At 67.1% G+C, this 12,985-nt stretch overlaps 1 protein-coding gene across 1 annotated transcript; it reads left to right on the top strand.

Annotated features, from left to right (window-relative positions):
• Positions 1–932: 932 nt before the first annotated feature.
• EMID1 (EMI domain containing 1) lies at positions 933–11,728 on the top strand (the record flags this gene model as incomplete). The annotated part of the gene is made up of 15 exons (XM_082293438.1): positions 933–1,078; positions 3,237–3,350; positions 3,439–3,542; positions 5,684–5,770; positions 5,859–5,920; positions 6,022–6,148; positions 6,375–6,518; positions 6,703–6,840; positions 7,345–7,431; positions 7,518–7,570; positions 7,656–7,709; positions 8,268–8,312; positions 8,394–8,438; positions 9,977–10,067; positions 11,598–11,728. The coding sequence occupies 15 exons, from the start codon at positions 933–935 to the stop codon at positions 11,726–11,728; spliced, it is 1,428 nt and encodes a 475-aa protein (XP_082149564.1).
• Positions 11,729–12,985: the final 1,257 nt, after the last annotated feature.

Here is a 12,985-nt window from a genome sequence, read left to right as displayed (position 1 = left end):
GGGCCTCCCAGCGGGGACCACCCGCGCACACCCATGCACACACACACACACACAGAGCGTGCTTGCACACCCCGACACGGGGACCACACACACGCACACACACATGGCAGAGGCAGCTGGAAGAGCAGCGGGAGACAGACAGACAGACGGACGGACAGACAGACAGGAGGGTGAGTGGGTGGCTGGGTGAACACACGCCCGGGCCGTGCACACACACGCAGGCGCACGCAGGCACAAACACACCTGGGTGTGCACACGCGCGAGCGAATCCATGGGCACAAACGTGGATCCTGTGTGCACGCGCGGGTGCGAATCCAGGGACACACACACACACACACACACACACACACACACACACGTGTGGATTCCGCGTGTGTCAAAGCGTGTAAAACAATGGGCAAATGGGAATTTTGTGTGCCACGTGTGTGAATCCATGGACACAAACGTGGATTCTGCCTGTGTAAAAGCGTGTAGAACAACGGACGGACGTGAATTTTGTGTGCACACGCGTGTGTAAGTCCACACGCACAGGGGTGCGCACCCACGGTCCCGCACACGCGTGTGTCCCCACTCTCACACCGGTCCCCAGTCGCTCCCACAGGCCGGGCCCAGCCGCACATCGCGCCCCCTCCCCGCGCTGAGCCATCCCCGGGTCCCCCGTTCCTGCCCACCCCGGGCCGGTTTGTCCCCCCGACGTCCCAAATTGCCCCTCGCCCCCGAGTCCGCCCCGCCAGCGGGACCCCCGTGCCGGCGGGGCGGAAGGAGGGGGAGCAGGCGGGGGGGCAGGCGGGGGGTCCCTCCTCCATCCCTCCTCCATCCCTCCTCCTCCTCCTCCATCCCTCCTCCATCCCTCCTCCTTCCTCCTCCCCTCCCCCGCCGCCCGCTCGGTGCCGGTGCCGGTGGCCGGGCAGCGCCGAGCCCCACGGAGCGGCATGGCCGGGGGCCGGGGGTGCTGCCGCCGCCCGGCCCTGCCCGCAGCCCTGCCCGCAGCCCTGGGGCTCTGCCTGTCCCTCTGCCTGCTGCTGCCGCTGCCCGCCGCCGCCTGGAGCCCGGCCCTGCTGCCGCCCGCCGCCCGCAGGTACCGGCGCCGGGGACACGGGGATGCGGGCACCGGGCACGGGGGCAGCGCCTGCTGGGGGGGACCGGCTGCCGAGGGGCACCAGGCACCGGCAGCTGCGGGTACTGCGGACTCCGAGTACTTGGCACCGGGGGCATCAGGGGAGCTCCGGGCACGGGGGGACACCAGGGACGTAGGGATGTGGGCACCTGGGGGGCTCCGGGGGTCTGTGGGTACCAGGGGTCCAGGGTGCCCGGCATGGGCGCATCGGGTATAGGGGGCATCAGGCACGGGGGTCTGTGGGTACTGGGGGGCTCTGTACCAGGCGTGGGGCCACCATGGAGTGGGGGCACTGGCCACTGGACTCTCCAGGGAGGGGCTGCGTGGGCCATGCTGCCGGGGCTGCTGGGGGTACTGGGAGATACTGGAGCTAGCTGGACTTACTGGGGCTGGGAGCTGCTGGGGCCAGCAGGACTTACTGGGGGATTACTGGGGGGTTACTGGGTCTAGCAGGACTCACTGGGGCTATCAGAGCTGCCAGGATTAGCAGGGTGCTGGGGCTACTGGAGCTGCTGCCCGGGCATACTGGGACACGCTGAGGCTGCCTGGGCATTTTGGGATCCTGGGGCTGCCTGGGCTTACTGAGGCTACGGGCACTACTGGAACATGCCTGGGACTGCCTGGGCGTATTGGGATACTGGGGCTGCCTTGGCATGGTGGGACTACTGGGAATGCTGGGCATACTGGGAATGCTGGAGTTGGTGAAGAGTGAAAGTCCCCAGCCCCAGGGGCCCCACCCGCAGGGTCCTGCCCGTCCCTTGGAGGTGGCCCAGCCCGGGGCTCTGTGGGTGCTGTGGGGGGCTGCAGTCCCTGTCCCGCCGCAGCGGCGGGGGGATGGCGGCGGGAGGGGGGGTTGTTTACAGGAAGCCCTTGGCTCTGGCCGTGTCTCCGGCACCGGATTGCCGGGACCTCCCGGTTCCGCTCGGCTCGGTGAGGCGACGGGCAGAAGCCGCCTCATTTCCCCTTCCCCTCCCGGCCAAGCCCAGGAAGCTCCCGGCGCCTTGGCACCACCCTGTCGTGTCCCCCCGGGACCCCCCAGGCCAGCACCCAGCACCCAGGAGCCCCCACCGCATCCCACCCATCCCTCCCTGGCGCATCGCTGCGATCCCACGTGCCCAAGTCGGGGGCACAAAGCCAAGCGGCTGCTTTTGGGAATGGGGGTGGGATTCGGTGCCAAGCGTGGTGTGGGATTTACCCCGGGTGGGCACAAGCCCTGGCCCCAGAGCCCGGACCCCCTCGGTGCCAGTGCGGTGCCGGGTGGGCCGGGGTCACGCCAGGCCACACAGGCGCTCACATGCCAAAGCCCGCCAGCTCCTGTCCTGCTCCTGGGAGGGCATTCCCCCTGGGAAACGAGCCGGGACCCGTCTCCATCCCATCCCAACAGGCATTACCACAGCTGGAGCTGGCACCGCCCAGGAGCCGGGTGCCCCTCCAAGGGGGACGATGGCACCCGGGACCCCCTTGGCATGGCGGGGTGGCAGCGGGAGCGTGGCGACAGCTCCGGCGGGCTTGGCGCTTCCATAGGCCTGGCACGGTGCCCGCCTGGGACGCTGCCCAGCCGGAAAGCCCTGTGCCACCCCGCTCTCCCCCATCCCTCCGGCACCTCCCAGACAATTGTCCCCCCGCGGCGCCCGCTCGTCCCTGCTGCCACCGCCTCCCTCCTTGCAGCACTGCAGCGGTCCCGAAAAGCTCATTTTTGACCCAAATTGTGCAGCCTTTGAGTTTGGAGCTGCCGAGGGTACGGCGAGTCCTTCCTGCCGCGGGGATGGGCACACTCGGCGTCATGGCACTGCTGTGTCCCCCTCTGCAGGGGGAAACTGAGGCTGGGGTGCCCAGGGCGGGGGTGGGCAGAGCCTGGCATGTGGGGCAGAAGAAAGGAGCCTTTGTGTGGGGTGGGCTGGGGGTGCGGGGGGGCTCCGGGCCCCGCTCCAAGCTGGCCGGCGCCAGCGCCATGCCGGGAATGCAGCAGGAATGTGGGGCCCCAGCTCCCTCCGTGTGTTAGAGCAGGGCACCCCAAAAACTGGGGATGGGCATCTCCCAGGGTGTCAATTTGGGTGGCAGCAGCGCCTCCATGGTGTCCCCGAGGAAGGGCTGGAGACATCGGTGGTTTCCCTTGCAGCAACTGGTGCTCCTACACGGTGACACGGACGGTGTCGTGCCACGTCCAGAATGGGACCTTCCTCCAGAGGGTCTTCCAGGGCTGCCGCTGGCCCCTGGCCTGCAGCGGGGGCAGGTAAGCGGGGCCACCGGAGTCCCCTGGGAGCAGGGACAGCCGGGATGCCCCCCAGGATGGGCCTGAGCGCTGCCCCTCTGTGCCGCAGCTACCGCGCCGTGGTCAGGCCCCTCTACAGGGTGGCCTACAGGACACTGACGGCGCTGGAATGGCGGTGCTGCCCCGGACACACCGGAGCCAACTGCGAGGAAGGTGGGAGCCGGCAGGGATGGGGGTCCTCTGCACGGCCTCGGTGGGGAGGTGGCACTCAGGGGCTGTGGGACGTGGCCTTTGCTGCCACTGGTGGGCGTGGGTGAGGAGAGGGACCTATGGGTGGGATGGACGGATGGATGGATGAGGGATGGAGGGATGGATGGAGGGATGGATGGATGGATGGATGGATGGAGGGATGGATGGATGATGGATGGAGGGATGGATGGATGGATGGATGGATGGATGGATGGATGGATGGATGGATGGAGGATGGATGGATGATGGAGGGATGGATGGATGGATGGATGGATGATGGATGATGGATGGATGTGGGATGGATGATGGATGGATGTGGGATGGATGTGGGATGGATGGATGGATGGATGATGGATGTGGGATGGATGGATGGATGATGGATGATGAATGATGGATGGATGGATGATGGATGGATGTGGGATGGATGGATGGATGGATGGATGGATGGATGGATGGATGGATGATGGATGGAGGGATGATGGATGGATGTGGGATGGATGGATGGATGGATGGATGGATGGATGGATGGATGGATGGATGATGGATGGAGGGATGATGGAGGGATGATGGAGGGATGGATGGATGGATGATGGATGATGGATGGATGGATGATGGATGATGGATGGATGTGGGATGGATGGATGGATGATGGAGGGATGATGGAGGGATGGATGATGGATGGATGGATGGATGGATGGATGGATGGATGGATGGATGGATGATGGATGGATGGATGGATGGATGGAGGGATGATAGAGGGATGATGGATGGATGCTCCCATGGGTGGGCGAGTGGGTGGATGCTCCCATGGCTGGCTGTGCCCATGGACGGATGGATGAGTGGACAGGTGGCTGGATAGATCTTCCTGGGTGGGTGCGGGAGTGTGCCTGTGTGTGGCTGGACGGGGACATCCCAGTGGGCGGGGCAGTGGATGGACAGGGGTGGGTGGCCATCGGGATGTGCCCAGGGTGGGGAGCTGAAAAAGCCGATGGATGGGGCATGGGTGGACGGACAGATGGACATTCCTCGGCGTGGCAGTGCCCACAAGGGGGGTGTGGCCCCCACCCACGAGTGGCCGGGTCCGGGTGGGCAGTGGCTGAATGGGTGCAAGGCTGTGCTGTGCGGAGGGGGATGGGCGCTGCCAGCTCCTGACAGGGGGGTCTTTGTCCCAGTTGTCACCACATCCCCCTCCTCCTCCTCGTCCTCCTCCTCCTCGTCCTCCTCCTCCCTCTTCCCCAGGACCCTGCTGTGGGTCCCAGCTCCGTGAGATCCGGGGCTGTGAGGCAGCGGGTGGCACCCAGGGGTGGGGACACCCTGGGGTGGCACTGAGGGCCTGCAGGACAGCGGGTGACACGGGGGGTGCGGAGGCAGTGGGTGGGAGCAGCTCTGGGGGGGGCAGGGCGTCTCCTCCTCCTGCTTCTCCTCCTCTTTCTCCTCCTCCTCCTCCTCCTCCTTCTCCTCCTCTTTCTCCTCCTCCTCCTCCCTTCACGCTTGGCCGCCTGCCCCACATCTGGCCCCACTTAGGGCTGTCCCCTGCAGCACGGCGGTGGCCGTGCCGGGGTGGGGTGACAGCGTGGGGGGGCTCGGGGGGCCACCTCTGCTCCAGACACCCCTTTCCTGCCGTGCTGGGTGGCCCCAAGCCGCTGGCCCCAGGGTCCCTCGGTGGGGACAGGCAGCTGGGACCCTGCCATGGGGCGTGGATGTTGGCAGCGTCCCCAGGATTGTGCCCCCCGCTCCAAAGCCACCCCCAGCATGGGGCTGGGGGCCATGGGGGTGTTTGGAGGGTGGGGTTCAGGGCTGGATTGGGGTGACCGGGGCTGGGTTTGGGGGTGAGATTGGGGGGTGATCATGGGGAGATTTGTGGGGTCTGGTTTAGGACCGTGGGTGGGTTTGGAGGGTTGTGGGTTGGGGGAGTCTGGTGTGTGGTCACGGAGGGTTTCGGGGGTCTGGTTCAAGACCGTGGGTGGGTTTGGGGGATCCTACCTCAGGGTTATGGGTGGGACTGCGGGTCTGAGGCTCTGAGGATGGGGCCCTGCACCCCGCAGTGTTTTGGAGGGAGGTACAGCAGGAAGGTACCCCCGGGCTGACCCCCCTTTCCTCGGCAGAGGCTCCCACCTTCCTCACCCTGCGGGACACCGGGCGCCCCAGCTCAGCCCCACGCCGGCCCCTCCTGCACGCCACGGCCTTCTCAGGTGGGTCCCTCCCCAAACCCGCTGGGGTGGGCACAGAGGGCTGGGTGCCCCCCACCCCACAGCCTGTGCCCCCCAATTTCCCCCACAGGGTGCCTGAACTGCAGCCGTGTCGGGGAGCTGACAGCCCGGCTCGCCACCCTCGAGGCACAGGCAAGTCCCAATTTGGGGTCCGGCCACCTCCCCCTGCACCCCCTGAGGGAGGGTCACCCTTTGCCCCCTGCTGTCACCCATCCCTCCTGTGTCTTTGCCAGGTGGCCCGGCTGGCGGTGGCCGAGCCCCCCACCCCAGCAGCACCCAAAGGCAGCACCCCGGGCAGGGGGCCCGAGGCCGGGCAGCTCTGGGGGTCCCCGGCCGCCCGCGGGAGCCCCGGGGATGACGGTAAGGCAGGGTGACAGCGACACCAGCAGCACCCACAGGGCTGGGAACGCAGCCGGGTGTTGTCAATATTTGGGAGGGTGCAGGACCCCTCACTTTAGGGGAAATGCGATGCTGTCCCACCGCAGCTGTCCGCAGTGGTGACACTGAGCCACCCGCGGGCACAGGCCAGCTCTGGGGAGGGCGTGGCTGATGGTGGGGACCGGGTGTGGGTGGGGGGCACCCCCAGGGGCTGTCCCCGGGGTCCCCCCCTCAGGGCGCTGCTCTGCCGCAGGGACGCCCGGCTGGAGGGGACCCCCCGGCTCCAAGGGTGATGCAGGGGGACGGGGACCATCGGGAATTCCTGGAGTGAAGGGTCCAGTGGGGCCACCAGGTAAGAGGGAGACAGTGTGGGGGACCCCAGCCCGGTGCCTGGCGCAGCCGAGCCCCCCCTTTCCTGGTGGGCAGATCCTGGGTGGGGAGGGGGGCCATGCAGCAGTTTGGGGGGCTTGGAAGGGCTCCAGCGCTGCACAGCTTTGGGCACCCCCTGATCTTCACCCTCCTCTTCCTCCCTGCAGGTCCCCCCGGCCCCCCAGGACCACCCGGCCGGGATGGAGCCAGGGGGCTCCCCGGAGAGAAGGGGTTACCCGGGCCCCCTGGCCCACCGGGCCCCCCTGCCCCTGTGGGGCCAGCGATTCCCCGGCTGGCTGAGCCCAGTAAGGGGGGCTGGGGTGGGGCATCCCCTCCCAGTGTGACCCCAAAAACGGGGCTGGGTTGGGGGCTGGACTGGGGCAGAGCCAGGTTGGGGGGGCTGAGCATCACCAGGGCTGGAGGTGGTGTGGAGACCTCCTGGTTGTCATTGGGGTCCCAAGGATGAAGTGTGGGGTGCTGATTAGCACTGGGGACCTCCCTGCTGTCACTGGGGTCCCAGGGTTGAGGTGTGGGGTGCTAGGCAGCACTGGGGACCCCCCTGCCATATTGGGGTTCAGACATGAAGTGTGGGGCACTGGGCACAGCTGGGCACCCCTGACACCACCAGGATTGCAGGGATGAGGTGGGGGGCACTTGGAAGAGCTGGGGACCCCCTGCCAACATTGGGGTGACAGGGACGAGACGGGGGGGAGAGCAGGGGATGGGAATGGGGTCCCCCCGTGTCCCCAGGTGATGCTGGGAGCCACGAGGGGCCTGGCCCCAAACACCCCCCACCATTCTCCCCCCAGGGGACCCCCTCCTCTCCAATACCTTCACCGAAGCCACCAGGAGCATCGTGGGTCCCATGGGACCCCCCGGACCCGTGGGGCCGATGGGTGAGAGCGTCCCCCCTTCCTTTGTCACCCCCCAACACTTTCAGGTGTCCCCATGTGGGGCTGAGCTGTGTCCCCTCTCCTTGCAGGTCCCCCCGGCCCCCCAGGTCCCATTGGTCCCCCTGGCCCCCCAGGACCCGATGTAAGTGCTGGGGTGGGGGGGCACGGGGAGGGCTGAACCCCGCTGTCCCCCCAAGGCTGATGGCCCCAACTTTGTCCTCGCACAGGGCAGAGCAGGAGTGCCCGGAGCTGCCGGGCCCCCCGGGGAGAAGGGGGACAGGGTGAGTCCCCCCAGCCCCGCAGTGTGACATGAGCCGGGGGGGTTGGCTGTGTCCCCCGGCTGCTGACAGGCTTTGTCCCCACCGCAGGGTCCCCAAGGCCACCTGGGCAGCCACTGGTGTCCTCTGCGGTGGCCGTGCCGGGGTGGGGTGACAGCGTGGGGGGGCTCGGCGGGGCCACCTCTGCTCCAGACACCCCTTTCCTGCCGTGCTGGGTGGCCCCAAGCCGCTGGCCCCAGGGTCCCTCGGTGGGGACAGGCAGCTGGGACCCCGCCATGGGGCGTGGATGTTGGCAGCGTCCCCAGGATTGTGCCCCCCGCTCCAAAGCCACCCCCAGCATGGGGCTGGGGGCCATGGGGGTGTTTGGGGGATGGGGTTCAGGGCTGCGGGCAGGATTTGGGATGGCTGGGGCTGGGTTTGGGGGTGAGATGGGGGGATCTGGTGTGTGGTCACGGAGGCTTTGGGGGGTCTGGTGTGGGGTCTCAGGGGGCTCTGCCAGCATCTCCCGTGGTGGGGGTCTGGCCGTGCCCCCGGGTGCTGACGGGCTCTGTCCCCCCGCAGGGTCCCCAGGGCCACCCGGGCAGCCGCGGGCAGGACGGGGCGCAGGTACGTGGGTGGGGTGGGGTCCCCCCCGGCCGCAGCCCCCCGTGCCCCCCGCTGCCAGGCCCTCTCCTCTCTGTGTTTCAGGGCGAGCCGGGCCCCCGGGGCGAGCCGGGCGACAGGGGCACTTGGGTGAGTGGCACCGGCGACACCGGGGACAGGAGGGGGACACGGTACTGACAGGGGTTGGGTTGGGGACGTGATGGGCGTGGGGGGACCCCGGCCCCCTCCCTGCTGTCCTCTGCATCTCGTCCCTGGGACCCCAATGATGTCCTCAGGGTCCCCACTTGTTCCCAGTGCCCCACAGCTTGTCCCTGGGTCCCCAGTGGTGGCATGGGGGTCCCCAGCTCTGCCCAGTGCCACATCTCATCCCCAGCAGCCCAACGGTGGCACTGGGGGTCCCAGGCTGTGCCAATGTCACCTGAGCAGGGTGATGGGGGCACAGTGCCAGCCCCCCACCCAGCACAGGGGGCACAGGGTGGGCTCGGACCCTCCCGGGGGTGCCCCCACTCCTTCCCCTGGTGTCGTGGTGAGTCAGGGGGTGCCAGGAGTTGGGGGGTCCCCGTGTCCCCTCCCTGCTCCCCCCATGGGGGTGGTCTGGGGCCATTTGGGGTGCAGCCCCCCTCACCCCGTCCCTCTCTTCCCCAGGGGGAGGGTTTGCACCAGCTCCGCGAGGCGCTGAAGATTTTAGCGGAGAGGGTTTTAATCTTGGAAACAATGATTGGGCTCTACGGTGAGTAGGGGGACGGGGACCCCGGGGGTGACCCCCACCCCTGCCAGCAGGTCACCAGGTCCCCGTGACGTCATGGTGGCCCTCAGCTTGCTGATGTCATGGAGTTGCAGGGAGGGGACCCTTGGCAGCCCCTCCTCTTTGCCACAGGGGGACAGGGACCCCCATCCCTGCCGGGAGGACACCAGGCCCCCATGACATCACAGTGGCCCTTGGCCATCATGACATCAGCCATGCATGATGGCATCACCCACATGGCGACATCATGGCCAGCACTGGGGACCACTAAAAGGAAAGGCCACCAGGACCCCCCCACCCTCACCCCCAACTGGGCATCCCAGAGCCCCCCCAGGCACTGCCCACCTCGGGCAGGGACACCTGTGACAGTCTCGGTGGCCCTCTGGGCAGGTTGGGGACATGTCCCCCCATGTTCTGGAGAGCTCAGTGTGCCAGGGGTGGCAGAGGGAGCACCCCCAGCTGGGGACATCAGTGTCCCCCTGGACAGGTTGTGGACACAGGACGTGTCGGGGGGCTCAGCGTGCTGGGGGGTGGCAGAGGGAGCACCCCCAGGTTGGGGACATCAATGTCCCCATCAGGGCACTGTCAGGGACATCAAGCCAGCAGCGCCTGCCACAGGGCCAGCACAAGGGACCCTCCTGTCCCCATGGACCCGCAGGGGTGGGGGAGCCCCCGGCACCCCTCTGAGACCGGGACGACCCCTCCTGGGAGACCTGGCACCCCCTCCTCGTGCCCCGGCACCCCCATCCCGCTGGGGCCGCACCCCTGTCGTGCCCCCCCGCCATGCTGTGCCACCCCTGCCGTGCTGTGCCACCCCTGCCGTGTCCCCATCCCCTGTCCCCATCCCGTGTCCCCATCCCGTGCCTGCCGCGGGGCCAACCCGCTCTGCTCTGCTCTGCTCTGCTCTCTCCCTCTCCCCCAGGCCAGTAGCTTCCAAACCCTCCTGCGGCAGCAGGCCCGGCTGGAGGTCCTGGCTAGAAGGGTCACCTTGCTGGAAGCCATCATCTGGCCAGGTAACCACCCCCGCCCCAGCCCACCCCACCCCGCATGAGCCCGGAGCGCCACAGCACCCCCGGGAGCGGGCGTGGAGCACGGGGGGCTGGAGCCGCCGGGAATGGGACACTGGAGAGCTCCAGGCCCACGGGAGAGCTTGGAGACCTGCTTGGATTGAGAGGGACAACCATGGAGAACCTCTTGGATTAGACAGGGAACCATGGAGAACCTCTTGGATTGAGACAGGCAACCATGGAGATCCTCTTGGATTGAGGGAGGTGATCATGGAGATCCTCTTGGATTGAGACAGGGAACCATGGAGAACCTCTTGGATTGAGGGAGGTGATCATGGAGAACCTCTTGGATTGAGACTGGGAACCATGAAGAACCTCTTGGATTGAGGGAGGTGATCTTGGAGATCCTCTTGGATTGAGACTGGGAACCATGGAGAACCTCTTGGATTGAGAGAGGTGACCAAGGAGAATCTTGGACTGACAGAGGCAACCATGGAGATCCCTGTGGGCCAAAGGAAACTCTGGAGCTCCCCAAGGTTCAAGGGAGACCATGGAGCTTCTCTCAATCCAAGGGAGCCTTCCAGGGCTGAGGGAGACCACGGATCCCCTCTTGGATTGAGAAACACCCATGGAGGTCCTCCTGAAGCAAGGGAAACCCTGAACTCCCTGAAGGCTCAAGAAGCACCACGGAGCCTTTCCCAAAACCAAGGGAGACCATGGAGAGACCCTCTGGGACTGAGGGAGCCTCCCTGGAGCTTCCCAAGGTTTAAGGGAGCCCATGGAGAGACCCTCTCAGTGCAAGGGAGCCCATGGAGATCCTCTCAGACCAAGGGGAACCCTGGAGCTCTTTAAGGTTCAAGGGAGACCACAGAGCCCCTGTCACTCCAAAGGAAACCATGGAAACCCCTCTTGGATCAAGGGGACCCATGGAGGCCCCCCAGGGCCAAGGGAAACTCTGGAGCCCCTCTGGAACCAAGGGAGATCATGGAGCTCCTCTTGGATTGAGAGGGGCAACCACAGAGACGCTCTTGGGCCAAGGGAAACCCTGGAGCTCCCCAGGGCTCAAGGAAATCCCTGGAGAAGGGAGCCCATGGAGACCCTCTCAAGCCAAGGGAGACTCACGGAGCCCCCAGGCTCAGGGGAGCCCATGGAGACCCTCTCGGACTGGAGCAGCTCCCGGAGCTCCCGTTGTCCCAAGGGATGCCCCGGTGCCCACCCGCCCCGTGCCAGGGTGCCAAGCTGGGGACCGCGGGTGCCCCCCACCCTCATCCCCCCTCCCCATTCCAGCTGTGCTTTTCCACAGGGGTCCAACCGGGGGTGCCAGGCAGGGGTGCCAGCCGGGGGGGTCCTCGGGTGGGTGTCCCCAATCCCTGGAGACACCCAGAGCCACGGGGGTGGGGGGGGGAGGAGCACGACCCCCATTTCTGTGGGGCCGGACACCCCCACCCACAGCCCCCAGCGCTGATCTGGGGATTTTTTGAAGGGAGGGAGGGGTGACATCCCATTCCCTGACACCCCTTTCCGTTCTTCCCGCAGAGCCAGAGTCCGGCTCGGGCAGCGGCGCTCGCGACACGGCAACCCCCGGGCTGCCCCGTGGCAAGCGTGGCAGTGGCCAGCCCCCCTACCGCATCGTCACCCCCCCCCGCCGGGCCCCCCCAGAGCCGTGACAGAGCCAGGGGTGTCACCCAGGCCACCCCCGTGCCACCCTGGGGAGCAGGATGGGGTCACCCCCCGTCCCCCCTCTTGGTGCTAATGGTGGCACGGCACCAACCTGCCCCCCCTCCACGACGCTTCGCCCCCATCGCTGCTGCTTGAGCCCCCCAGGGAGGGCAAGGGGTGTCCCCAACCCCGTTTCTGTCCCCTCCCTCCGAGGTGCAGCTCCGGGGAGATGGATTCTGTCCCATCCCAAGCCCCACCTCGGGCACCGCAGGCTGCGGGAGGGGAGTGGGGGGGCTGGCGGTGGGGACCCCCCCCGGGTGGGGACCCCGCTGCGCCGTGCGCTTCGCTGCTTTGGGACCCGCGAGGTCATTAAATGTCCCCAAATCTGTGTCCTGTGGTGTCACTCGGTGCGCCAGGCACCTCCCAGGTGACGTGGGCACCTATGGGGGTGGGCGCTGACACAGGGGAGGGAGGGGGTCACAGTGGGATGGGATGGGATGGGATGGGATGGGATGGGATGGGATGGGATGGGGATGGGGATGGGGATGGGATGGGATGGGATGGGATGGGGATGGGATGGGGATGGGATGGGGATGGGATGGGGATGGGATGGGATGGGGATGGGGATGGGGTGGGAGGGGATGGGATGGGATGGGGATGGGATGGGATGGGATGGGATGGGATGGGATGGGATGGGATGGGGATGGGATGGGATGGGATGGGATGGGATGGGGATGGGATGGGGTGGGAGGGGATGGGATGGGGATGGGATGGGGTGGGATGGGGTGGGATGGGGTGGGATGGGGTGGGATGGGGATGGGATGGGGTGGGATGGGGATGGGATGGGGATGGGATGGGGATGGGATGGGGATGGGATGGGGTGGGATGGGGATGGGGATGGGATGGGATGGGGTGGGATGACATTCAGGGGCACCCAGGGGCCACGTGGCTGTGCCACGGGACACCCACCCTCCATGTGGCACCCATCCATACAATGTCACTCCTGGGACACCCACCCACGTCACAGCACCCCCGGGACACCCCCGTAGCCCCTGCAGGACACGCTGTACCTGCACCCCGTCCCGTGTCCTCGTGGGACACGCCACCGGCAGCGTGGCGCGATGACGTCACGCAGCGACGCCACACGTGACGTCACTCTGCCATGCTCACCACGTGGGCAGCGCGTCCTGCCGGGCACAGCGCGGGACCGCAGCCAGCACCCGCGGTGCCACGTGACCTGTGGCACCTGGTGATGTCACGCACAG

Source organism: Coloeus monedula (assembly GCF_965178545.1).
Source record: "Coloeus monedula genome assembly, chromosome: 18".
NCBI lineage: Eukaryota > Metazoa > Chordata > Aves > Passeriformes > Corvidae > Coloeus > Coloeus monedula.
Note: the sequence above shows the minus strand (reverse complement) of the source record. Positions and strands in the feature narration are given on the sequence as shown.